Consider the following 27,394-nt stretch of genomic DNA (forward strand, 5'->3'; position numbering starts at 1 on the left):
TCGCATTGAGAGCAATCCGTTTGCTGGCTGTCTTGGCCTGTGTTACAAACGCTTGGGGTTCGCCGGTCCTTCGTTTAAGGGTCGTGCCGAAAAGTTTTCCGCCATCACAGAATATCTCATTGGTCATTTCAAAATAGCTACCGGATGCGGGAAATTTTTGCGAACTGCGTCACTTTTGTGTGGACAACAAAAATCGACGTCTTGTGCACAGACCTTGAGACAAACCGTGCGCACAGATACCGATTGTCACTGTTGTCACTGCGGAGCGGGGTCCGCGGAGGGCATCGCAGTGGTTGGGGGATCCGGCGGTAGGATAGGTTGACATTGGAGAGCGCGAATTTTGTGGGTTGTGATCTCGACGTTGTGAAGGTCTCATCTCGTGGTGTGAATCGCCGTCTTTAAAAAGGTATTTTTTTCTGGAAAGCTTTGTATGACTACTTTCGTTTCACATTTTTATGGTGTCCAAGCGATTAGTAATGATTGTTGCACACTGATCTTTGATAACTTTCCCCTCTCCCTAGTTGTGCTGATCATTGGACCAGACTGCTGCTACATGACACATTTACCTAGGGAATGCTGTATTGTGTCAAAGACTGCTCATTTTGTGGGATAACAATGTGCTATTTATTTTTGTGATTTATTGAATGTGCTGTCCCTTTGTCAATTTTGGCACTAATTTTAGCATTTGGTCTGATACTTTTGGTTAGATTAGTACACCATTTGACAAAAACATGGAGGTGCCTCATCCTATTACAACATTTAAAGGGACTTCTTGGTACTAAATCCAACTTCTTAAGGTATTACATGCTGGATATTACTATTATGCTGTTCAGAAAGGGACCTTTTTATGCAGTCAGTTTAAAATCTGTAGTATATAAAATGTAAAAAGCAACAAAATTGTTACTCATTGGAATAAGTTGCACTAAACCCATTAAGATGCATTCAAGGTAGGTGGCTGGTGTGTCTGGTCAGAAGCTTTTGGCGTTATTTCCTGGGTGCGACTACTATGCTGCTCAAGTGAAAAGGCATTACATATATTGGGAAAAAAGGACCAAACAGACTACAGATTCAAACAAAGTGGACCAAATACATCTAGAAACACCTATTTAGGAGAAGCATAGGCTGGCTGACCATTGGCTTTCCCCATAATCATTTATAGAAATGGGCACACCTTTGCGCACTGCAGTATTTGGGACATCTGAATAGTTCAGGTTACATTGACATCCATAACATTTATACTGGTTATGCTGTCTATGAGAGAACACCCAGCTTAAAGGGTTTCATAGCTTTTATATTTTTGATCAGGATATGACAATAAAGTGTCATGGATTATATCAAAACTGAACACAATGGCATGTGACACTGGGGTGTTGTAGGTCATAACAAAACAATGGAATGATATTTTTTATAAACTATAGCTCATGGTAAAACTAATGCTGTGGTTGCAAAATGAAAGACTGTAACACTACTTTTGCTGCCCATTTATAGAATGAGCACCTGTGTAAAGCTCTAGACTGTGTTGCTTTTTTTGCCAGACTGAGATAGCATTAGTAAGGATTTAGTATATTTGGAGAAATCATTGGTATTGACTTATTCTCATTATATTGTTGCTGTTAGATCACATGATCCCAATATCAAGTTGTAAATGCTGTTTTTTGCCTTGTACCTTGCATAGTGTCAGTACAGTGCAAAATGTGGATAGTGGATACATCCATGAGAAGTGACATACAGCCATCCCTCCACTATGGATCAGTTCTCTGCACATTGGTTCTTACAATCTCAGTCTTTGTTTACAAAGTTTTGAGGCTATTCAAAACAGAAGCCTCCATAATAACCATGAGGTGCCACACCACTCCACCACATGTCACCACTCGCTATCCCCTCCCCAGCACCCAGTTGCTGCTCCTGCCAGCAGCATGCAGGGGACCAGGTGCCGGCAGCCGATACATCACCTCTGATGGTCCCTCCCCAGCACTCCGTCCCCGCTCCTACCAGCGGCCATGCACGCGGACCAGGTGCCGGCGGCCGACTTCCCGGCCGGTGGGCTCGTGCCCAAGCGCGAGACGGGCGTGGCCAACCTGCACACGCTGTACCCTGAGTTCGACGGCCGCGGTGTGACGATCGCCGTGTTCGACAGCGCACTGGACCCGGCCGCGCCCGGCCTGCAGGTGAGCGCGCGCCGCCCGCCCGCCGACGCCCGCCAGTGCCCAGACGCGGCCACTGGTCGGGCACGGCGATGGCGGTGGATGTCGCTTGGTGCGAAGGGATGGACGGCCAGACCCTGTAGAGGAAATGGAGAGGCAGCTGTGTGTCTGGGCTGAAGCCAAGCTGGGAGAGTCGTGGTGGTCTGTGTAGCTGTGCTGTGTGTCTGGGCTCCAGCCAAGCCAGGAGAGTCGTGGTGACCTGGGTAGCTGTGCTGTGTGTCTGGGCTCCAGCTGAGCCTGGAGAGTCATGGTGACCTATTTAGCTGTGCTGTGTGTCTGGGCTCCAGCCAAGCCTGGAGAGTTGTGGTGGCCTGTGTAGCTGTGCTGTGTGTCTGGGCTCCAGCCAAGGCTGGAGAGTCGTGGTGGTCTGTGTAGCTGTGCTGTGTGTCTGGGCTCCAGCCAAGCCAGGAGAGTCATGGTGGCCTGTGTAGCTGTGCTGTGTGTCTGGGCTCCAGCTGAGCCTGGAGAGTCATGGTGACCTATTTAGCTGTGCTGTGTGTCTGGGCTCCAGCCAAGCCTGGAGAGTTGTGGTGGCCTGTGTAGCTGTGCTGTGTGTCTGGGCTCCAGCCGAGCCTGGAGAGTTGTGGTGGCCTTTGTAGCTGTGCTGTGTGTCTGGGCTCCAGCCAAGCCTGGAGTGTCCTTGATTGTATGGACGACGCCTCGACCTTTGCCCTCGGCACAGGCGGGGTCCTTGCTCTGGTGAGAGGGGTCAGTGTCAAGGGCAGGGAAGGATAACTTGTCATCAGCACAGCACGTGCAGCGCCGTTTGGCCACAGGCGTCGCCGTCCGTCCGCTGACTGGGGACGGAGATGGGCCGCCCCTGCCCAGTTATATGACAATGTGCGAGATCCGCCTGGCTCACTCATGCATACAGAATGCATGCTGGTGTCTTGCTTTGATTCGCCATCCACTTGGTGGGCAGAAGGAGCAGTGCGGGCTGCATGGCAGCGCTCCCGAAGTCATCCATTTGGTTGTGCATAATGGGAATTTAAATTCATGATGCCGGAATCCTGGCTCCCCGGCGACCTAGACACGCGCAATCCGTTGGCTGCTAATCTGTTTTTCTTTGACCCCGAACCCAGACATTTGACCCGCCCAGCCGATTCGCAAGCCCGAGCTGTCCATATGCTGGGTGGGGCTCGTCCGACTCGGTGTTGATGAGCCAGTCTTTAGGGGGGGGGGGGGGGGAGAGGAGCAACAGGCAGCCAACCACGAGCCGGAGATGCAACAGTACGACAAAATATTGATACTCCCGCCACCCGAGTAGACAAAGATTGAAACAGTACTGCAAAATGACAGCTTTGAGTATAACATTCGCGTCGTTTTCAGGTATGTATCGGTTGTATGCTCTGTCGCCCCGCGGAGCCTGCCGCTCTGGGACGGGACGTTCGTCCCATGCGGTTTCTTGCCGATTCTGCGTTCGTTGTGGTTTAAATCTGATGATGACTGGTACCTTTGCTCTCAATGGCAATATATTGTTGAACTTATTGTTAGTTTTAGTCCCCACTCACGCTTTGTTTTGAGATAACTTACCGTTCCGTCCCCCCAACACGCACTCGGGAACTCTCGTGTCCGCGCTCAAACAAATTATTTTATTTGCACGCACGTTTCGGCTGCTATTTTTTAGAGCGTGAGCCTGTAATGGAGTTCGCGTTGATGTTGAGGTTTTTCGTACGTCCGGTCACTCATGCATAACAAGAACAAACAGGTCATTCACTAAATGCCAGCGTTGTGAAGCCAATAACCCGACTCGGACGTGTCCATCCTCAGCGCACCTCCGACGGCCGACCCAAGGTCATCGACCTGATCGACGCCACGGGTGCCGGCGACGTGGACACGTCGCACGTGGCCCAGCTGCAGGACGGCTCGCTGACGGCGCTCTCCGGCCGCCAGCTGAGGGTGGGTGGCAGCACGGCTGTCCGGCTAGCGTGTGCCCGGGCCGCCGCCGCCGCCGCCGCCGCCGGCCGCGTCGCGTCGCGGTCGGCCCGCCGCACCTGGCGACAGAACCGGTCCGCCGGCCGGCCGCGGTTTTCCTTCTCGGGGCAGGAAAGGCGGCGCGGTGGCCGGTGTCGCGTCGAGCTGTCGCCGACGTGGGCTGGGAGGTAACTGGGTGAACGGACGGGTCCGGGGTCCTACACCGCCCCCCCCCCCCGTCCGTGGGGAGGGGGGAGGATCGGACCAGGACGGCCCCGCCGCCCGCTGGGACTGGGCGCTGCCAGGCGCGGCGTGCGTTCCTCAGGCTGACAAAGCCTGCTTCGGCGCACTGGCCTAGATTCAGCGGATATATACGCCACCTATGTAAATGTTCCCCATGGAAGTGTACCCTGTGTACATTTACGCTATGGGACGTTTTCTAGGTAATCCATGTGCACGAATGCCGGTTGGCTCTGTGAGCGTGTCATGCTGAGCTGGTTTGTACGACTCCGGAGCAGTGGAATGGCTTGAACCCTTTTCAACAGACAGCCCCGAGCGCTTTGGCCCAATATAGCTGCTGCCTTGATTCGTGGCGTACTTCGGCGCCGAGGGTGAGCTTAACTGAAGTTTTGTGACGCACATGCATCTACCGATAGCGGCAAGGCTGACGTTTCACGTGCTGCTGAAATAGCGATTGCCGAACTCGGGGTCACTTAGTGCGCCTTAGGTGGACCCGTTAACTTCAAGGCGTTGTCAACCAGACTCTTGCGGCGTATCGTTGAACAAGATAAGATACCTTATCAGTGAGCACACGAACCGCTTACGCTATGCTGAGTCATCGTCGTCTACTGTTGTCCGTGGTGTTATTTGTTATGTATTTTTTAAAAGACATTCCATGATGTGTACACACACACACACACACACACACACACACACACACACACGCACGCACGCACGCACGCACGCACGCACGCACGCACGCACGCACGCACGCACGCACGCACGCACGCACGCACGCACGCACGCACGCACGCACGCACGCACGCACGCACGCACGCACACATCTATGTTTTTGGGCGGTGATAGTTAAGTGGCTAGAGTGCTTCACTGTGGACCTGTTTGTCCTTGGTCCGATCCCTGCCACGCCACTAACGCGTCCCGCATGGTACCTAATAAAGGCGTCCTGTCTCGCAATGGCCTTGGCAGTCGGCCGGGTGTAAAGCCCCAGCAGCGATCGTTTTTGTCCGGCTGCCCCACGCAGATCCCTGCCGGATGGGAGTGCCCATCGGGCAAGTTCCACGTGGGCATGAAGCCGCTGTACGAGCTGTACCCGGAGAAGCTGCGCAAGCGCATCCAGTCCGAGTACAAGGAGAAGGAGTGGGTCAAACACCAGGCCACGGCGGTGGCAGAGGCTCTCAAGAAGCAGCAGGTGAGGGTCGGCAGAGCGGCCGCTGGTGAGGCACCGCCACGGAAGAGGGAGACTAGCATTTGTCGATGATCCGACGGCCGGTGACGAGGCACTACGGTGGAGGCGGGTTGTCTGGTGGAGACGACCGACTGCTCTGGTCCGGGCCATGAGAGAGCATCGGGGCATCGGGCCTTAAAGCAGCAGCAGTGGCAGTCTGGCTGGGGTATGCGGAGCGGGGCCGAGCGCCAGCCGCTCCTGTGCGGGCCAGCTGCGGCCGTGCAGAGCTTGGCGAGCTGAGATTGTCTGGTGCCTCACGGATGGACGCAATCACCTTGGCGGATCGCGCGGTCGCAGATGTCTGTCAACGCCTCGCCACGTCCATGCGCTGAATCTGTGTACCGTGGCGTCGCTTGTACTTGGCTCGTAATAGCGCCTGCTTGCGATTCAGGAGCATGAGCAGGCGCACCCGAACCCGACCGGTCTGGACAAGCAGGACCGCGAGGACCTGGACGCCCGCCTGGAGGCGCTGGCCGCCGCCGACAAGGCGTTCAAGGACGCGGGGCCGGTGCTGGACTGCGTTGTCTTCCACGACGGCAGCACCTGGAGGTGAGACGTGGCAGCTGGCCGTGCTCGGTGTAGCCTGGCCGGTCCAGCGCTCGGCCTTCTCTGCTCTGGAGGTGACGGTGTCATGGGAGCTCCGTGACCGCTCACGAGGGAGGCCAAAGCAGGCTGCTGTCACGGAGATCTGTAACTGACCACTGTGCCGTCGGGAGCCACCGTGCTATTTCGGAAGGCAGTACTAGACCATGACGTGTTGTGTGCGAGTCGAAAGCCGGGTGCCACCGGCGCCGTGCCTGTTCGGCGTACCCTCTGACCCGTGCGGTGGTGTCACCATGCTGTGGCCCCGGCCCGCCGCTGGGGCAGGATGTGCCGCTGACCGGCCGCCGCTCGCTGCAGGGTCTGCGTCGACACGTCGCTGACGGGCAACCTGGGCCAGTGCCAGCTACTGGGCAACTACCGCGAGACGCTGCAGCACGGCTACCTCAGCCGTCGCTGCATGATGGCGTTCGGCGTCAACGTCTACAGCGACGGCAACCTGCTCTCCATCGTCACGCCCTCCTGTGAGCGGCGCGGCCGGCGCGCTGTCGCGGCAGAGCCGCTCAGAGGCGCCGGCCCGGGGCTGGCTGATGGCAGCTGATGGCAGGCGCCTGGCATCGGGCTCGGCTGCGCTCGGAGGGGATTATAATCCCATAAGCTTTCGGATTCGGACGCCAGAATTTGATTGGGCTCTCAGATAAGTCGGACGCCCTAGACTCGCCAGTGAAAGAAGAACTATAAGCTCAGGCTCAGTGTCAAGCGTAGGGTGTTGCTGACTGGATCCAGATGCGAATATTTCGGAAACCTGGGACTCGATCTCGAACTCAAACCGGTAGCGAAATGGATCGATGCTGAGCTCGGTCTGTCGGCAGGTTTCCAGCGGATGTGTCGGCTGTCTGGTCCCGTTTGTTTCCATGTTGTACAAGGTGTGTTGTTTCGGTGAACGAGATGGCCGAGCCGAGCGGCCGGCAGAGCAGCGGCAGCGAGCGCTAACCGGTGTCCTCCGCAGCCAGCCACGGCACGCACGTGTCGGCCATCGCGGCCGCCTGCTTCCCGGACGACCCGGACAAGAACGGCATGGCGCCCGGCGCTCAGCTGGTCTCGATCAATATCGGTGAGGGTTGCGCCGCTGCAGGGCGGGTAGCTGACGCTCCGGCTCGGTCTGTCAACATGGGTGGGGGTTGCGCCGCTGCAGGGCGGGTGGCTGACGCTCCGGTCCGGTCTGTCAACATCGGTGAGGGGTTGCGCCGCTGCAGGGCGGGTGGCTAACGCCCCGGCTCGGTCTGTCAACATCGGTGAGGGGTGCGCCGCTGCAGGGCGAGTGGCTGCCGCTCATGTTCGGTCTGCGATCGGCGCTGGGCTGGAGCGACCCGCGAGACAGCGCGCACCAGACGTTAGCGTGCCCGGTCAGTCATTTGTGGCCAGGTTTTCGTGTGAATGCTGCGCCAGGTCGCGCCCTGGATCTGTGTGATAAAAGCCCAGTCATAGGTTTGTGTCACCAGTGTTTGCAAGACCCATCAAGACAAGAGTTAAAGCGATCTAGCCACGTATCGCGAGTCCTTCCCCTCGACATCAGTCAATGCTGATGATCACCTCAACCTCAACTGTACAGTTCCACGCGCGCTGTATGAAAAGATCCCTCGTCATCAGTTGATACTGATGACTGCATGCACACAGTGTGCAGGACCACCTGCACTGAACGGACTAGCACGCCCTCCATCTCTCGCCGGCCATCAGCACTATGTTTGTGTGTTCGTCCGCCAGGCGACGGCCGCGTGGGTACCATGGAGACGGGCACGGCCATCGTGCGCGCCGTGGCCCACCTGATGACGTGCCGGGACAAGTACACGGTCGACCTGATCAACATGAGCTACGGCGAGCACGCGCGCTGGAGCGACTCGGGGTGAGGCGGCGGCGCGGCCGGCTCCGCGGGCGCCCAGGACGGCCCCAGCTGCTGCGCCAGGCTACGAATGAGCGCTGCGAGGGCGTGTTTGCGTGCGCTGACGCAAGCTCGTCTCACGCTCCGGCTAGATGTCTGGCGAGCCCGCGCGCCGTCTCACGTGCTTGCGAGACCACGCTGTTGGGGCATGCGCGCTCATGATTAATGGGGTTTAGCAGTGCAGACTCCCATAGTACCTGTCATGCACTCACAGGTGTTATTTTAAAGAAATGAATGGGTAGGCACTTTCGGATTCTGTCGGTTGTTTGTACACCATGCTAAAAGGCCTTGTGGTGCAGTTAAGACGTATGGAGAGGGCTTCAAGCCCTTTGAATGTGCGGCAGATTCCACCCGTAATGGAACAGTAGGCCCAGGCTGATGCGAATTCTTGATCGATGAGAAACTCAGTGACTTGTACAGCCGTGCAGACACAGATGTGCGGCGCCCGGCTGTGGTGCTGTACGTGGCTGGCGTTGTGACGCGCCCTGTGGCCTGCCAGGCGTCTGGGCGAGCTGGCCAACGAGCTGGTGAACAAGCACGGCGTGATCTGGTGCGCCTCGGCCGGCAACGCAGGGCCCGCTCTCAACACCATCGGCGCGCCGCCCAACCTGCCCGGCTCCCAGCCCGGCACCATACTCGGTCAGTAGCCGGCGCTGAGCCGTCGCACCCGGCGGACCGCTGGTCAGCGCTGAGCAGTCAGGCCGGCGGACCACCGCTCTCACTCGGTCGGCGCTGAGAGATCAGGCCGGCGGACCACCGCTCTCACTCGGTCAGCGCTGAGAGGTCAGGCCGGCGGACCACCGCTCTCACTCGGTCGGCGCTGAGAGGTCAGGCCTAGGTCAAAGCTGGCCATCAAGCCGTGATTGGTTGGCAGGCCTGAGCGGGCCAGGCACAGACGGCCAGGGAAGCGTCAGCTCGGTGCTGACTGGGCTGAGGCCGTGGGCCGTTCAGCAGCGGGGCCGTGCCGAGTCGTAACGGATGTCACTGAAGGCCCGACTCGCCGAAGTCGCACCTGCGTCTCTGTCGCTGTGTACACCGTCGCATGCGACCCCTGCTGCCTCTCCCATAGAGGTGATCAGTAGCCGTCAGGGTATAGCCCCCCAGCTGCACTGGCCTGTAACCGGGTGCCGTTGGTGCGTGCTCACCGCCAGCCGTACGTGCTCACCGTCAGCCGCGCATGCTCATCGCCCGCCGCGTGCGCTCACCGCCCGCCACGCGTGCTCACCGTCAGCCGTGCTTGCGCCTGACGCGGCCGCCCCCTGCTGGCAGGCATCGGCGCCTACGTCACGCCGCCCATGATGGAGGCGTGCTACGGCATGCGCGAGTGCGTGCCCACCATGCCGTACACGTGGACGTCTCGCGACCCGTCCGGCTCATCAGGTGCGTGCCGGCGTGTCGCGGGCGGTGCGTCGCCGCGGTGGAGCCGCGCCGTCGCGCCAGCTACGCCTGCTGCGGAGGTGGTGGTGTGTAGGGGTTCGTATAAGCTTCTTGCACGTGATAATGCTAAACCGTGCGATCAGCACTGGTCTGTTTCACATTCTGGTGCAGTTTCCGTGTGCTTGTAAGTTGTGTGCCCTTGACCTGGCCTGGGGGCACAGGGAATCGGCGAGTCACGGTGTAAGTCCCGGCTGGAAGCCCGGCTTACTTGACTGGACCTGTGTCCGCAGCTGGCCGGTACATCACGGTGTGTGCCCCGGGCTGTGCCATCACCAGCGTGCCCAACTACACGCTGCAGGGCTGCGAGCAGATGAACGGCACCAGCATGGCATCACCCAACGCCACCGGCTCCATAGGTCAGTGCGAGGTGGTCGGGTGTCATTACCGGCTCCATAGGTCAGTGCGAGGTGGTCGGGTGTCATTACCGGCTCCATAGGTCAGTGTGAGGTGGTCGGGTGTCATTACTGGCCTTATGGGTCATTGTGGGGCGGTCAGGTGTCATTACTGGCTCCATAGGTCAGTGTGAGGTGGTCAGGTGCCATTATCGGCTCCATGGGTCAGTGCGAGGTGGTCGGGTGTCATTACTGGCTCCATAGGTCAGTGTGAGGTGGTCAGGTGCCATTATCGGCTCCATGGGTCAGGGTGAGGTGGTCGGGTGTCATTACTGGCTCCATAGGTCAGTGTGAGGTGGTCAGGTGCCATTATCGGCTCCATGGGTCAGTGTGAGGTGGTCGGGTGTCATTACCGGCTCCATGGGTCAGTGTGAGGCGGTCAGGTGCCATTATCGGCTCCATGGGTCAGGGTGAGGTGGTCGGGTGTCATTACTGGCTCCATAGGTCAGTGTGAGGTGGTCAGGTGCCATTATCGGCTCCATGGGTCAGTGTGAGGTGGTCGGGTGTCATTACCGGCTCCATGGGTCAGTGTGAGGTGGTCAGGTGCCATTATCGGCTCCATGGGTCAGTGTGAGGTGGTCGGGTGTCATTACCGGCTCCATGGGTCAGTGTGAGGCGGTCAGGTGCCATTATCGGCTCCATGGGTCAGTGTGAGGTGGTCGGGTGTCATTACCGGCTCCATGGGTCAGTGTGAGGTGGTCAGGTGCCATTATCGGCTCCATGGGTCAGGGTGAGGTGGTCGGGTGTCATTACTGGCTCCATAGGTCAGTGTGAGGTGGTCAGGTGCCATTATCGTCTCCATGGGTCAGGGTGAGGTGGTCGGGTGTCATTACCGGCTCCATAGGTTAGTGTGAGGTGGTCAGGTGCCATTATCGGCTCCATGGGTCAGTGTGAGGTGGTCGGGTGTCATTACTGGCTCCATGGGTCAGTGTGAGGTGGTCGGGTGTCATTGCTGACTCCATGGGTCGGTGTGGAGTGGGTAGACATCATTGCAGACTCCTCAGGTCTGCAGGGGTCAGACTCAGGTTAGGTCAGGTAGACCATCGGGTGTCGCTGTCCTCTCAAGGATTCTGTCTGCTGGCTGTGCTCGGGAGCTTGGAGCAGCGGAGGATGCCATGGTCGTGAGTTCACTTGGCGAGTCTGCCCCTGCAGCTCGCGCCCCGTCGCCCGTGACTCGTGCTGCGGCGTCCAGTGTGTTCACATGGTCCCGGGTATCTTGAAGACTCGAAACACGTTGTCGTATCTGCGTAGGCTGTGTGTTGTGTCTGCCCCTCTGTCGCCCGACAGAACATGAGCATGTCCGCTGAGGCGTAAAGACCTTAACCGTTGGCAAGCGTGCGGCTATTGTAGCATCCACATAATCGTGCTTGAAAAGATGTGGATGTCTGGTCTGGCTGAACGCCCGTCTCACCCGCATCGGTGTGTGTTGTAGCCACGCTGCTGTCGTGCCTGAAGGGGCTGGGCATGGAGTACTCGGTGTACAGTGTACGGCGCGCCATCAAGGCCACGGCCGTGCCCTTGACCTCACCCGGCGCCGACCCGTTCGCCGCCGGCAGCGGCATGCTCAGGGTAAGCGGCCGCCACACGCCCGACCACTCACACAGATGTGCTCACGCCGAGCTCGCCGCTGTGTTGTTAGGCATCTGGCGCACGCTAGCTAGATGTGGTCCCGTGCCACACACATGTGTGAAGAATACGTTGCCAGGTAGCTGCCTGAGTTGTATTACGTTTTAACCTGTACTCTTCCAAACATGTTCCTGAATATTGCGGACTTAGTTATATGGCTGAATCGGACCTTTGAACGATGGAATGAGGCTCCTGCATATTATGCTAAAGGGGATGGCATGTGGAACGTTGCGACAGCACCAGCACTGAAAGGGTACGATTGTCGCTGCTGGTGAAGTGGGGCAGGGGAGCTTCGCCAGCCCGTTTGGCGTTACGTCCTGGGAGTGTTATGTATGCAGCAGCGTGAGCTCCGATTAGTGGCTGCGGCCAGACCGGTGCAGCCCACAATGTTTCACGCCAACATGGCCTGTGTGTTGGCCGTGCTGCATTGATGACTATCGTAATTCGTGACGTGATATGGCAACACGTTGCCACGGCTACGGGGGGCGGTGGCTGATGACTGTGGACGCATCTCTGTTTCAGGTGGATAAAGCATTAGAACATTTAAAACAGTACCACAGTAGTCAAGATAAGGACGTCACTTTTGTAGCCACAGTTGGTACGTGTGGGGTGGGGCTAGGCACGGGCCTGTATCGTCCCCAGAATGGCACGGGCCTGTATCTCCCCCAGAATGGCACGTCAGTATCGCCCCCAGAATGGCATGGGTCTGTATCTCCCCCCAGAATGGCACGGGTATGTGTCTCCCCCAGAATGGCACGGGTCTGTATCTCCCCCAGAATGGCACGGGTCTGTATCTCCCCCAGAATGGCGCGGGTCTGTGTCTCTCCCAGAATGGCATGGGTCTGTATCTCCCCCAGAATGGCACGGGTATGTGTCTCCCCCAGAATGGCACAGGTCTGTGTCTCCCCCAGAATGGCACGGGTCTGTATCTCCCCCAGAATGGCGCGGGTCTGTGTCTCCCCCAGAATGACACGGGTCTGTATCTCCCCAGAATGGCACGGGTCTGTGTCTCCCCCAGAATGGCACGGGTCTGTATCTCCCCCCAGAATGGCACGGGTCTGTATCGCCCCCAGAATGGTCCTTTCATTTGCTGGCTACATGCCAGCACGCATGATCCTCCTCCTCCGAGATTGCCTCAAGTACTGTCTTTTCACCTATCTGGTATTGACCAGGTTCCTTGCGTTAAGACCGTGAATGACGTGCGTCTCGATCGGCGGTGTCTGTATCGCGGATCGTCAGCTCAGTCTCCAGCCCTGTGTCTCGCCGGGGGGGGGGGGGGGCGCTGGGGGCTGAGCTTCAACTGCTGCCAGCATCATCGCTGGTCACCTCTCGCTGTTGAGAAGCGTTCGCACTCGGCCGGCGGTGTGCGCGTCCCGCCCAGTTCGTTGCCGTGTGTGCACTCGCCGTGAGCCGCGAGTGCTGACGCTGCTGGCGTGCCGGCAGCGCCGAACGATCTCCACGGCATCTACCTCAGGGACGGAGGAATCGACGTGCGCCACAAGATCGTGGAGAAGGCCGTCTCCGTGCGCACACAGTTCATCAATCAGGACGCGGCCGGTGAGTCCGAGCGGCGGGCGCTCGCGGCGGCCGCCGCAGACCGAGGGGCGGCTGGTGATCGGTCAGCGTAGGGCGGCGTGCGGGGTGAACGCCCGCAAGCTTACGCACTAGAGATGACCAGCGTTCGGACGCGAGTGGAGATCAGAATAGTCCAGACATTCTGAGGGGCAGCCGGGTCTTCTGTTGGACAGCTGGGAAGCTTGTGAAGAGATTTTGGTTGCTGGACATCGTAGTGGACAAATTTATCCACGAGTGTGCCGTTTACTGTGAGCCGAGTTGTATGCGAAGCTATCCGTGTGATGCCGTCGAGATCTTGGACGTTCCCTGAGTCCGTTAACGCATGTTGTGCCAGAGTGGCGTCATTTGTGCGGCAGCTTTGTGTGTCTTGTCGCCGCCCTTATCTCGCCCTGCCCTGACATCCATCACCGCTGTGACCTCCCTTCTCCTTATCTTTCAGACCTCCGACTGTCCTTATAACCCTGACCCTCCCTGTCCTCGCTCTGTTAAGACACAGTGTCCGCCACCTGTCTCCATGCTATGTATCACACACCCCGCCACTGCTGCCACCGCTGTCCCGACGGAAGGCCCCTCTACCGCTGCCACTGCTGTCCCGACGGAGGGCCCCGCCGCCGCTGCCACCGCTGTCCTTTAGAGGGTCCCGCCGCCGCTGCCAACTCTGTCCCGACAGAGGGCCCCGCCACCGCTGCCAACTCTGTCCCGACGGAGGGCCCCGCCGCCGCTGCCACCGCTGTCCTTTAGAGGGTCCCGCCGCCGCTGCCAACTCCGTCCCGACAGAGGGCCCCGCCACCGCTGCCACCGCTGTCCTTTAGAGGGTCCCGCCGCCGCTGCCAACTCTGTCCCGATAGAGGGCCCGCCACCGCTGCCAACTCCGTCCCGACAGAGGGCCCCGCCACCGCTGCCACCGCTGTCCTGTAGAGGGTCCCGCCGCCGCTGCCAACTCCGTCCCGACGGAGGGCCCCGCCACCGCTGCCAACTCTGTCCCGACAGGGGGCCCCGCCACCGCTGCCACCGCTGTCCTTTAGAGGGTCCCGCCACCGCTGCCGCCGCTGGCCCTGCCCTGACGAGCGGGCCCGCTGTGCCGGCAGACCCTGTGAAGCAGATCAGCTTCGCGCTACGCTGCGTGCTTACCTGCGACGCCAGCTGGGTCCAGGTGGCCAAGTATGTACACCACATGAACTCCACTCGCAACTTCGCCATCAAGGTGGACGCCCGCAGCCTGCCGGAGGGGGTACACGCCACCAGGTGGGTCACGAGCCCGGCTGGGTCATGAGCGCCGGTGGGCCAGGAAGCTGTGTCAAGCAGGGTCACCAGAGGGTGCTGTGGAGAGGTCAGGACGGCCAGCGGCCAGCCATGCGGCCGCCGCGCGTCATTATGTCATGTTTGTCATCACTTTATCGCTGGCCTAGGTGCGCCGCATTCGGTCGGTCCCTAATGGCCGCCGTCCGTTCCACACTTACTCACCCGACCTCATTAAGCTGACCTGTTGTGCCTTGACCTGACTTACCAGGTTGTGCCTGAACCTGGCCTGCCGAACCTGACATGATGTACTCAACCTGGCCGTGTCTGACCCTACCTGACTGGATGTGGCCTAACATGAACGCTCCTGGCGTGACATGACCTGACGGGACCGGGTCGGCGTGACCTGACCTGACCAGGTCGGCGTGACCTGACCTGACTTACCTGCGTGACATGACCTAACTGGACCGGGCCGGCGCCGTCGGCAGTGTGAGGGCGTTCGACGCGGCGCAGCCGGAGCGGGGCGCCCTGTTCGAGCTGCCGGTGACGGTGGTGGTACCGATCCTGCTGGACCCGACAGACCCTACCCTCGAGCGCACGCTGTCCCTGCAGCCCGGACAGCTGGAGCGTATCTTCGTGCGGGTGCCCGACGCGGCCAGCTCAGCAGGTACGGGCGCCGGGCGCCAGCGCGCCCACGGCGCTCAAGCTCGGGAAGAGGGCAGATCGCGCTGTGGGTGTCATGGGGCTCCATGGCTGCTGTTAGGTGTGAGGGAGGCGTAGCGATCCACTGAGGGTGTCGTGGGGCTCCATGGCTGCTGTTTGGTGTGGGGGAGGCGTAGCGATCCACTGAGGGTGTCATGGGCTCGATGGCTGCTGTTTGGTGTGAGGGAAGCGTAGCGATCCACTGAGGGTGTCATGGTGCTCCATGGCTGCTGTTTGGTGTGAGGGAGGCGTAGCGATCCACTGAGGGTGTCGTGGGGCTCCATGGCTGCTGTTTGGTGTGAGGGAAGCGTAGCGATCCACTGAGGGTGTCATGGTGCTCCATGGCTGCTGTTTGGTGTGAGGGAGGCGTAGCGATCCGCTGAGGGTGTCATGGGGCTCCATGGCTGCTGTTTGGTGTGAGGGAGGCGTAGCGATCCACTGAGGGTGTCGTGGTGCTCCATGGCTGCTGTTTGGTGTGAGGGAGGCGTAGCGATCCACTGAGGGTGTCATGGGGCTCCATGGCTGCTGTTTGGTGTGGGGGAGGCGTAGCGATCCGCTGAGGGTGTCATGGGGCTCCATGGCTGCTGTTTGGTGTGAGGGAAGCGTAGCGATCCACTGAGGGTGTCATGGTGCTCCATGGCTGCTGTTTGGTGTGAGGGAGGCGTAGCGATCCACTGAGGGTGGCAAACGGAACCTGTTGTATGAACAAGACGAAATAGAAGTCCTGACTTTCTCGGAAAGGTTTGAACCAGTGATCAGGTGTCGCCCGGTACGTCTTGACCTTGCTGTCCAAAACCGCTCTTCAATACTTTTCCTCGTCGCTTCGGTTGACTGACGTGTAGCGAGGTCACAGGACGTGGTCGCACAGCCTCAGCGAGAAAAACGCTGCGTGTCGCCTCTGTTGGTGGGTGGTGTTTCCATCGTGCGCGTGCTGGCCGTGGCCGGCGCCGGCATGTAACCGCCGCTCGGCCGTCGCTGGCAGCGGTGACGCTGCGCTCCCTGGAGCGCGAGAAGGACCACCGGTTCGTCATCCACGCCATGCAGTCTGTGCCGCACATGTCCAGCAAGAGCTGCGAGTACTACAAGATGGCCAACCTGGCGCCGGGCTGCTCGCACCATGAGACCTTCAAGATCGAGGTGCGGTATGGGGGGATAGAGGTGCGGTGTGAGGGGAGGTGTGGTGTGGGGGGAGGTGATGTGCGATGTGAGGGATGTGCGGTGTGAGGGGAGGTGCGGTGTAGGGGAGAGGGGAGATGCGGTTTGCGGGCAGGACGAGGTACGGTGTGAGGGGAGGATGGGGTGCGGTGTGAGAGGGGGATGGTGTGCGGTGTGCGGGGAGATTGAGGTGCGGTGTGAGGGGAGATTGTGGTGCGGTGTGAGGTGTGAGGAGAGGTGTGGTGCAGGGGAGGGATGTGCGGTGTGAGGGGAAGGTGCTGTGTGAGGAGGAGGTGCGGTGTGGGGGAGGGCGGTGTGAGCGGTGGGGGTGAGGTGCGGTGGAAGGGGCGAGGGTGAGATGCGGTGTGAGGGGCGGCCCCGGGAGCCGCCTTGTGTCGAGTGTCGGCTATGTGTAACAGCCTGGTATTGGCGGAGCAGCCGAGCAAGGCTGCCTTTCAGCCGTTATTTTGGCGAGGCGTGCCGCTTGGATCGTTCTTCCAACGTCATTAGCATCGTAGCCTTCAATAAGACACGCAACCCCAATCTTCGTGATTCAAGCGGCTCAAAAAAGAATAGCCAGACAAAAAAGCATACCCAGACCGGTAGAAGACCCTGTTTGACATACATTATAAAGCAAAAAGTGTCTCTGTTTAATGCGCCTCAGGCGATATATCGTTTGTTGCCCGTCGACATTGTCACCATCTATCAGTGTCAGGCCGGTACAAGGTCAGGGCTGATGGATATCACCACTGTCGCGGCATGAGTGGTCGGCTGCAGAATGTCGTAGGGCGTCCTGACTGACGGCGGCGGTGTCAGGACGTCGATGGCGTGTCAGCTGTGGACGTCATGACACGGCGGACGTTAGTTCGGGTGCCCTCTGTCACTGCGGGATCAGATGTGTCACGATAATTAAGGTGACTGTTGGCCCTGAAAAAGCCTGCCCGCGTCACGGCCTGATGCTGATAATGACGATGACTGAGGTTCTATGGCGCGTCGGCCGAACTGAGGCCGCACCTGCGTGCCGGCGCGGTGTTTGTCGCCGCTCTCGCCTCCCCACCAGTCTCCAACGGCGATCATTGACCTCACCCGGCGCGGCGCCGCCACCAGGGTGGCCACGTGCTGGAGGTGGTCGTCTGCAAGTACTGGACGAGCCTGGGCGCGGCCGACGTGCGCCTGACGCTGGCGCTGGACGGCCTGCGTCCCTCGGCGCCCGTCCTGGCCATGACGGCGGCCGAGGTGCTGCGCCTCGAGGTCTCGAATGCGCTGCGCTCCACCGAGATGGCGGCGCCCCAGGTGCTGCTCAAGGGTCAGGTGTGCAGCTACAGGTGAGAGGCGCGGGCGGGCGGCGCCGGCCCCGCGTCGGCTGGGGGTGATGACGCGCCGCCCGGTAAGAGGCTGGGGCGCTGCCACTGGTCTGTGCGTTGCGAGGCGAAGGCTGATCGTCCGACTGTGGAGAGCGCGTGCTAGCTGTTGGTCGTTGGCTGTTGTGGCTCGGCCTTTGGTAGCTGTGAAGTCACCTGAGCGTGGCCGTGGCTTGACCTTTGGTGGCGGTGAAGTCACCTGAGCGTGGCCGGGCCTCGGCCTTTGGTGGCTGTGAAGTCACCTGAGCGTGGCCGTGGCTTGACCTTTGGTGGCTGTGAAATCACCTGAGCGTGGCCGTGGCGTGACCTTTGGTGGCTGTGAAGTCACCTGAGCGTGGCCGTGGCTTGACCTTTGGTGGCGGTGAAGTCACCTGAGCGTGGCCGGGCCCCGGCCTTTGGTGGCTGTGAAGTCACCTGAGCGTGGCCGTGGCTTGACCTTTGGTGGCTGTGAAGTCACCTGAGCGTGGCCGTGGCTTGACCTTTGGTGGCTGTGAAGTCACCTGAGCGTGGCCGTGGTTTGACCTTTGGTGGCTGTGAAGTCACCTGAGCGTGGCCGGGTCTCGGTCTTTGGTGGCTGTGAAGTCACCTGAGCGTGGCCGTGGTTTGACCTTTGGTGGCTGTGAAGTCACCTGAGCGTGGCCGGGCCTCGGTCTTTGGTGGCTGTGAAGTCACCTGAGCGTGGCCGTGGTTTGACCTTTGGTGGCGGTGAAGTCACCTGAGCGTGGCCGTGGCTCAGCCTTTGGTGGCTGTGAAGTCACCTGAGCGTGGCCGTGGTTTGACCTTTGGTGGCTGTGAAGTCACCTGAGCGTGGCCGTGGCTCAGCCTTTGGTGGCTGTGAAGTCACCTGAGCGTGGCCGGGTCTCGGTCTTTGGTGGCTGTGAAGTCACCTGAGCGTGGCCGTGGTTTGACCTTTGGTGGCGGTGAAGTCACCTGAGCGTGGCCGTGGCTCAGCCTTTGGTGGCTGTGAAGTCACCTGAGCGTGGCCGAGTCTCTGGTTTAGTCTGAGTCGCCCTCTGTGTCTGCAGGCCGACCTCTGCCAAGGTGTCTCCGTTGTCGGATGACCGCGACACACTGCCCGACGGGCGGGTCATCTACGGACTGACCTTGACCTACGGCATCAACGTGCTCAAAGCGGGAGACATCACGCCCGACTTGTGAGTCGCACGATCCCGTCCGTGCCCGCCCCAGTGCTCGGATGGGTGGAAGGCGCGCGCCCGTGGCGGTTGCTGACCGTCAGCCATTCCCACCCCGCAGTGAATGTGAGTGTGAGAAGCTGATACGCTACCGTGCGCTGCTGCGCCACTGCTGAGGGTCCGCGCTCGAGCGGCGTGTCACTGCTGAGCGCCCTGCTGCGCTCCCAGACGTTGGTCGCGTGAAACTGATGTGTACCTACATTGCGGGCTCCCCGAAGAAGCGCCGATAGTGGTGACAGTTCTTCCTCGTGGTACCGCGCGCTTGCCTGCGCCTTGTCTCGAGGCGGCGGCCGGCCCCGCCGCCGCGCGTCGCCGAGCGCTCTGCACCATGATGACCGCTCGCTGGAGCTGGGTGGCTGGCTGCTGACCCTGGCCCCGCCCTCACCCCCGCTGGAGTGCAGCCAGTTCCTGAGCGATACGCTGTACGAGTCCGAGTTCGAGTCTCAGATGTGGATGCTGTTCGACGCGAACAAGCAGTACGTCGCGGCCGGCGACGCCTACCCGAGCAAGGTGAGGCCGGCCGGTGCGGACGCTCGCGGCCCGGCCCGGTCGGTGACCGGGCGCTCCTAATGATCCGGTGACCTGGTGACCGGGCGCTCCTGATGATCCGGTGACCTCCTGGTGACCGGGCGCTCCTGATGATCCGGTGACCTGGTGACCGGGCGCTCCTGATGATCCGGTGACCTGGTGACCGGGCGCTCCTGATGATCCGGTGACCTCCTGGTGACCGGGCGCTCCTGATGATCCGGTGACCTGGTGACCGGGCGCTCCTGATGATCCGGTGACCTGGTGACCGGGCGCTCCTGATGATCCGGTGACCTCCTGGTGACCGGGCGCTCCTGATGATCCGGTGACCTGGTGACCGGGCGCTCCTGATGATCCGATGACCTCCCGGTGATCGGGCGCTCCTGCTTCTCACATGCCGTTCAATAGATCTGGTGAAGTGGGCCCAGCCTTAATGCTTTGGGTTGTCCGCTGTATGCGCATTATTTTGACTTAATTCGTAGACTGCAAAACGTATTGTGTTGATCTTTGGTAGGCATTGTCTGTGCTGAATTAATCGCGCACTAACAATACTTAATGTGTGAATCGTGCATTCTCGGTGTTGTTATCGGTCTCGCGCAGGACGCAGATCGGCCCCTGTGTTTGCCGACACAGTGTGACCGCTGCCACTGGCTGCAGCTGTCAGTGAACCTTATCGTGTGTCACTCATCCTGCGTGCGGCGAGGGCCTCGACTCGTACACCAGTACTCCGTGCGTGTAGTGGGGGGCGTTTGCGTGGATTGCAGTGCGTTGGTGTGACGCAGGCGTTCCTCACACTTCAGTACTCTGTGCGGGTGGAGAAGGGCGAGTACACTCTGATGCTGCGCATTCGCCACGAGAAGCGGGAGCTGCTGGAAAAGCTGACCGATCTCTCGCTGCAAGTCACCTTCAAGCTGCCCAGCGAGCTCAAGGTCGGTGGGCGATCACCTGCCGCAGTGTCCGGGGTCGCAGTATTCGGCCAGTGGGCTGGCAGGGATGTGGATAGGCTTTCCTAGTGTCGCACCTCTCGAGTCGGGGCTCACTCTTGCTCCTCCCGCGCTCAAAATCGTCCAGTTAGGCATCATGCCAGACTTCGGTCAACCCGGCATCTAGGCGCGTCTGGGTTGGAATCGGCCGGGCAGGTCAAATGTCAGGGTTCGGGGTCAAAGGGCAACAGATTAGCAGCCAACGAATCGTGCGTGCGGAGGCCGCCGGAGAGCCAGAATTCGGTGGCGTGAAGATGTGTTTCCGACCTGCACGCCCTTTGGATGCATTTCGCAACGCTGCGCTGCACTGGCCCTCATGTGAGCGGCGCGCGGACCTGAAGTGTATTCATCGAACCGACTTAGCGACCCGGCTGAGGTCATGTACCGTCTGGGCGGCGTGTTGGACCGGCCTCAGCTGGCACAGGCTGGAGGTGGTGCGGGTGACGTTCTGTTTCTCCCCGGCGACCCCCACCGCGATGCCGGTGCGACCTGGCCGGCTGACAGGGTGCGTCGGTGCGCCGCGCTCGTCCGGGGTCACGCTGCAGCGCTGCGAATCAGACTTGGAGTGCTCCTTGTTCGCTGAAGGGGTGCGATGGTTTGGCGGTGCTGCTGACGCTCGTCACGTGTTTTTTTCTGCACCTGGTTCTCTGTGACACCGTATTGCCTGCGCTTCCTCGTGCTCCCGCAGCTCGCCGGCTCGACATGTTATCATATTTTACATATCGCACAGCGCTAGAGCGCGTTCTGTTTCAGCGTATCTTGCAAGCCCGTCACACTCGCTACTCCGTTATAAACAATAAGTTCAGTTTTGAGTCGTGCTAACGTTACAGTAGCGACATGACGTCGTAAATTTCTGTGTCTCCAGTCACCGCCTGGAGCTCTGTAGCCAGCTGCTATCCTCGCCACCTCACAGTCTGTAAAATACGTCATGTGTTCCCCAGCTGGATGGGCTCATGACGGCCATGCTCCCGTGTTCTGTTTCGTGTTCCTTGTTCATGCTCCCGAAAGATCGTGGGCTCGGAACATCCCCGGCACTACCTGGGCCCCTGCCCAAAGTCAGAGATAGCGACGATGATAGGTCCGCGTACCGCATCACGAAGCCGATCCAGCACTGAGCGTGCCCCAAAACACCGAGCGCTACGGCCCATCACCCGTGCAGCCAGCATCCGTCCAACGGTGCTCACTCCTGGGGCGTCGACTGACCGCGAGCCGTCGGTGCCGACAGCTGGACACGCACTACCGGTACAACGACGCGCTGACGGGCAGCCGGCGCGCCAGCACGGCCCAGCTGCGGCCCGGCCTCCGGCTGCCGGTCTACATCGCGCCGCTGGCACTCAGCAACAACAGGCTAGTGGGGGGTCGGCCCGCCGCCGCTGGTCGGTCGGCCGCACGGACAGCAGCGGCCGGCCTGCATGTGCACGACGAGCGCTGGGTGGAGGCGTCAGCACGGATCGGATGGTCGATGCTGGAGCTCTTTTGGTAGTGGACGGATCGCTGCCGACAATGTCCGTTGTTTAGGGGGCTTCCTGCGGGTGGCTTCAAAGTTGCTGAGAATGTGTGCAGGTGTTAAGGCGCGTTTGGCGTTTAGTTGTTTTTGTCTTCGTACCGTTTATGATGTGTCGTTTCGTTTTGTCACCTGACGCCGCGACCGTTGGCCTGACCTGTCACCGACGCTGCCGTGACCTGTCACAGACGCTGTGGTGACCTTTCACCGACGCCACCGTGACCTGTCACAGACGCTGTGGTGACCTGTCACCGACACAGCCCTGGCCTGTCACAGACTCTGCCGTCACCTGTCACTGACGCCGCCGTGACCTGTCACCGACACAGCCCTGGCCTGTCATCGACGCCGCCGTGACCTGTCACCGATACAGCCCTGGCCTATCACCGACGCCGCCGTGACCTGTCACCGACTCGTAGTGGCCGTGACCTATTCCTGACGTCGCACCGCTACCTCGCTTCCCTGGCCTGTCACCGATGCTGCCCCGACCTGTGACCTCGTGTCGCAGCGCTGTCCCGTGACCGACGCCGCGCTGCGCCGACAGGACCTCGAAGCTGTCGCTGTCGGCCGGCCAGCTGCTGGTGGGCCATCTGACCCTGCAGCCGACCCGCGGCGGCTACGACAAGGCGGTACGCGCACGCCCTCGGCCCGGCCGCCAGGGCCCCCAACCGGTGTGAACGCCCTCAGTCCCGGCCGCTCACCTGCGAGCCGCCGCCTATTGGTCGGCTTGGTGGAGGGACGACATAATTGGGTGCTGATTGGTCGATCTGGCGGTGAAGTGGCGCGACTGATCGCTGGTTGGGGGACCGGGCTTTGATTGGTCGATCTGGCGTTGGGACTCCCGGAGGAGGCGTGCACATACGCTTGTGTGGATGGACGTGCTTGTCTATTGAGTCGTGCGACCTGATGCGAGGGATCTGACTGGGGTCATCCGTGACCAATCCCCAAAACAATAACGTACGCTTTAATAACACTAATTGCATCTGCTTATTATATTAAAATGTTAAGATTTAAGCTATTTAACAATGATGACAAAAACATTTTAAAACGTCAACACCTAATTCGACCTTGCTCAGTCGTAAACTGAACCAAGTCTTGGCAACTGTAACAGTTTTGTATATATTGTAGGCTCTCATTGTGTTTGTGCTTTCTTGACGAAATGGCTTCAAACGCGCCTCAAATGACAACGCGGCACCATTTTGGAGTCGTGGTAAACGCCGCGCGTACTAGAAATCAGCTAACGGATTTCTAACAAGCACAGCGCCCGCAATCGGCAAATTCCACGAATAGCTGTGCTGATAAAGCGCGATGTCACCACCAGCATGATGACCTTGCTGATAGCAAGACCGGCGTTGGACGCCAGATCATGGACGTGTGTATATGGTGGCGTGCATTTGCGACAGACCGGCTGCAGTCGGTCGGTGAGACGTGCGACTGACGTGAGCCGTGACTCCGGCGGCGTCCGGCAGGGCCAGTTTCCGTTCCGCTACTTCATCCCCGACGTGGCCAGGAAGACGTCCAGCAAGCCGGAGAAGGAGAAGGTCTCCAAGCAGGAGGAGTTCCAGACGGCGCTCAAGGACTTCAAGATCATGTGGCTGGGCAAGCTGGGCTCGGGTAGGCGTGCGCCCGGCTCTGAGTGCTCCCCCCCCCCTCCCCCTGCACACACACGCGCGCGGGGTCTCATGGTCCAACTCGTGGATGTTTGTGACGGCGTTCGAACGCGTACGACGCTGCGCACATATGCACAAACCGATCGAAGTGACGGGGGAGTCGTGTCGCTGACATCGGGCTCCCCGTAACAAGCATGGGGAAGATGGCACGGCTATGGAAGGCACTCGGGCGCGCGTGTTTTGCTGTCATACGATCGAGCACTTGCACGGCTATGTTGAAAGGCGCTCGAGCGCGCGTGTTTTGCTGTAATACGATCGAGCACTCGCACGTTGAAGCTGTGAGAGGGGTTCAGACAAGTTCTTCCCATGCCAAAGATAATGACATAACGCGGTATTAACTAACGATCATCGCAGATAGATGCGACGTGTCAGGGCCTGGGTCACGCGCTGCCGATGGGCGGGTTGACGCGCTGCCAGTGAGCGGGTGGATCCGCCGCCGGTGGGCGGGTGGACCCGCTGCCGGTGGACGGGTTGACGCGGTGCAGGTGGGCGGGTGGACCCGCCGTCGGTGAACGGGTGGACGCGCTGCCGGTGAGCGAGTGGACGCGCTGCCGGTGAGCGGGTTGACGCGCTGTCAGTGGGCGGGTGGACGCGCTGCCGGCGAGCGGGTGCATGCGCCGCCGGTGGGCGGGTGGACGCGCTGCCGGTGGGCGGGTGGACCCGCTGCCGGTGGACGGGTTGACGCGGTGCAGGTGGGCGGGTGGACCCGCTGTCGGTAAGCGGGTTGACGCGCTGCCGGTGGGCGGGTGGACGCGCTACCGGTGGGCGGGTGGACGCGTTGCCGGTGAGCGGGTTGACGCGCTGCCGGTGGGCGGGTGGACGCGCGGCTCCAGCTGGCTCTGACTGGCCACTGTCGCAGGCGGTGGTGACGCGGCGTCGAACCTGCTGGACGAACTGCTGGTCGGGGAGCGGCTGGATCGCATCTGCGCCAACAGTGCTAAGCTGCAGACACTGGACACGACGCTGGTAAGTGGGCGTCGCGTGCGGGCCGCCAAATTGCCAGCGACGCCGGTGAGACCTCAGGCACAGGTCAATTGAGCACACTGATGACTGTGGCAAAAGCGCAGTGGATGGCTCGGAGACCGCGGGTGGCCGGTGCTGCTGTGAGTGAGTCCGGCGCGCTGTCCTCTGACGCAGCTCCGCCCCTCGATCCCTGTCCCGGTGGTCCGTCCGACGCCGTGTCTGTGACGCCGCCGTCCCGCTGTGGCCAGGAGAAGGACGCGGCGGAGGTGGTGCGGCGCGCCGACGCCGTGCTGGCCGACGTGGACCGGGTCCGCCTGCTCACCTACTACGGTCGCAAGAACGCCGCCGCCGAGGACGCCGCCGTCAAAAGGTGGGCCGTCGGCGAGCGTGCCAGGCCGCCGGACCTGGTGCGGGTTACACCGACGGGAAGTCGACGCGATGCGCTTAAAGATGACCGTTGCGGGATATCTGCCATGCCCTCACCCAGCTGCCCCCATCTGCGGGTGCTGCATCGCCGTGGAAAGATCGGCCAAAGCACCGGTAGTCACAGAGTTGCAATCACCCTCAGTTAAGTAAAGCTGGGGGTGGGGGGTGGAACACGGCCGGAGTACCCCACAGCACTATCAGTAGCTCGCGGCACCGTGCCCCTGAGCCGGTCACTCGCGAGGCGCTTGTCTTTTCCAGGAACCATCGCAGAACAGAAGTATCGTGCCCAAACCTGCAGGCCTGCATCTCTGCCTTCGCCTTTGCGTGGCGGGGAAGCAAACTCCGTGTCGTGCGCCGCACAACGCCGCAGCTTTTCGTGACTCCCACCTCCCTCCCCCTGCTCCCGCTACCTCCCCTGCGCCCCGTGCCTGCTGTCTGACCTCGCCGCGCGGCCCTCAGCGACATGGAGAGGGAGCGAGCGGCCATGCTGGACGCGCTCTCCCGCAAGGGTGTCGTGCTCTGCGAGTGCATGGAGCGGAAGAAGCCGGCCGACGTGTTCGCCATGGCCACGCTGGCCAACGTGCAGGACCTGATGAACTCGGCGCTCGAGTTCGCTGAACCCACCGAGCTCAAGGTACGGATCTGGCGTCCGCGGTGAGCGCGCGATCTCCGCCGAAACAGCCAAGGGCGGCACCGCAGGCCTGTATCAATTCCGGACCAGCAGATGCGCGGTCCTCCATTCCGGAGATGCCCATGAAGCAGCCGTGGAACAAACGTCAACAGCTGTTTATGATAGATGATATAGCTGCCACAGTTTCGAACTCATGTCTTATGCACGTCGTTATGCTTCATTCCAAATATATAAATTCGGAGTGTGTATAGTTAAGTATAATATAATTCAGTAACGTGTAATTAGTAATAAGGCAAGTAGTATAGTAAAGCTTAGTTTTACGGAGGGACTGAGACAGGGTAAGAGTATCACGGATGGAGGAACTGTCCGGAAGTCCGAGCATCGTCCCCGTCTTGTGTGTCCTTCCCGGTTAGCCCAGTGGGCAGAGCACTGGACTCAATAAGAAGACCCTGGTTCGAATGGTGACAGTTCAGAGGAGAGAACTCTGATTGTGGCGCCCACGTGGCTGAAATAGAAATATCACCCAGTGGTCCTCGGGACTCCACGACCCATTCACACCATAAAACCTCCATAGAACACACACATTCAGCCCCTGTGACAATGTGTTTATTCCCAGTGGGGGAGAGGGGGGAGGGGGGGCTGGCCGGTCCTCCGCGTCCAAGGTCACCCGGCGTGGCCATCACCTTCCAGTGGCGGAGGGGGGGGGGGGGGGGGCTGGCCGACCCTCCGCGTCCAAGGTCACCCGGCGTGGCCATCACCTCCCAGCGGCCCGCTCCCCGTGCCATTCTAACACGACCCGACTCCCAAACGCACAGTTGTGACCGTGTTCAGGGAGGGGAAGGGGATGCGACCGAGATAGTCGCGCGGTTCACCTGGCTCGGACCAGCGTCCAGCCGCGTCTGCCGTGTCAGTGACCGCCGGTCGCCGTCCCCAGCTGCTGCCCTTCTCGGTGCGTCACGCGCTGGCCAACAGCCGCTACGGGCTGGCGCTGCGCTACCAGCAGCGCCTCACCGACGACAAGCCCACGGCCGAGAACGAGCAGAAGCTGGTGGACATCTACGAGCGGCTGGGCTGGCGTCATCTGGCGGCCCACCTGCAGCGCAGCCGGGCCGTTCGCTTCCCGGCCGACTACCGGCCCATGTAGTCCGGCTCCCGCCGACGCGGCGGCGCGGCGCCGGCGCTGGCCGCCGCCCGGCCCGGTAAGGGGCTGGGCGGCCGCCGGCCGTGCGGCCGGGGTGGGCGACGTGAACTTATAGGGCATCGTACGGGCCGCAGCGGGCGAGTGGAGAGCGGGGCGGCGTGGGACGCGAGCGCGGCGAGCTAGTAGTCACTAGCGACACTCCTCTGAAGGTGCGGTGGCGCGGGCGGCCGAGGGAAGGCGGTGCGGCGGCTGACTGGCCCGGCCGCCCTGGTACGGGTCGGCACTCTTCCGCGCACGGGCGGCTCAGACCAGGTGGCCCTGGCGGCGATCTGAGCCATGTGTATAGAGATGCAGCGGGAGTGACGATCCGTGGTTTGGAGCGTTTTACTACTTGGGACGGCATGTTGATAGGGGCCGCGCGCTTTTGACGTCGCCCGCCCATCAGAGCGCCGATAGCATCACGGCTTTTCCAGCGGGTCGTTTGACAAATGGCTCATCCAGGGATTGGTGTTCTAGGACCTTGACATCGTGTGCTGGTGTGCTGCCGTGTAGGTTATGTTTTTTTACCATTTTCGGGTATTGATGGCACGAACGGCGGGGTTTTACCTGGCGACATCAGAGAAAAGGACGGATTCAGCTCGTTAATCTTGTCGAAGCCTTTCAACCATAGCATGATGTGAATACAAACGCCGCCGCACTCTGACGATCTGTTCGGTGTTGTACTGAGGTAGTTCTGTTTATACACCCGAATAAAGCCGTCGAACCAGCAACCCGCAGTATTCCGAGACATAGTTTAAGGATATTTAATTTAG

General features: G+C 60.5%; 1 protein-coding gene across 1 annotated transcript; it reads left to right on the top strand.

The window, feature by feature from the left end:
• On the top strand, positions 1-27,352 carry TppII (Tripeptidyl-peptidase II). The gene is made up of 28 exons (XM_037219130.1): positions 1-406; positions 1,973-2,168; positions 3,975-4,103; positions 5,380-5,547; positions 5,975-6,132; positions 6,484-6,647; positions 7,133-7,237; positions 7,888-8,026; positions 8,562-8,701; positions 9,332-9,442; positions 9,730-9,855; positions 11,324-11,460; positions 12,040-12,115; positions 12,961-13,074; positions 14,181-14,337; positions 14,820-14,998; positions 16,016-16,170; positions 17,296-17,513; positions 18,575-18,703; positions 19,144-19,252; positions 20,068-20,196; positions 21,476-21,597; positions 22,296-22,422; positions 23,221-23,365; positions 24,281-24,387; positions 24,633-24,754; positions 25,270-25,444; positions 26,376-27,352. The coding sequence occupies exons 2-28, from the start codon at positions 2,001-2,003 to the stop codon at positions 26,583-26,585; spliced, it is 3,819 nt and encodes a 1,272-aa protein (XP_037075025.1). The 5' UTR covers positions 1-406; positions 1,973-2,000; the 3' UTR covers positions 26,586-27,352.
• Positions 27,353-27,394: the final 42 nt, after the last annotated feature.

Source organism: Pollicipes pollicipes, unplaced genomic scaffold, assembly GCF_011947565.3.
Source record: "Pollicipes pollicipes isolate AB1234 unplaced genomic scaffold, Ppol_2.1 Scaffold_4295;HRSCAF=5057_pilon_pilon_pilon, whole genome shotgun sequence".
Classification (NCBI taxonomy): Eukaryota; Metazoa; Arthropoda; class Thecostraca; order Pollicipedomorpha; family Pollicipedidae; genus Pollicipes; species Pollicipes pollicipes.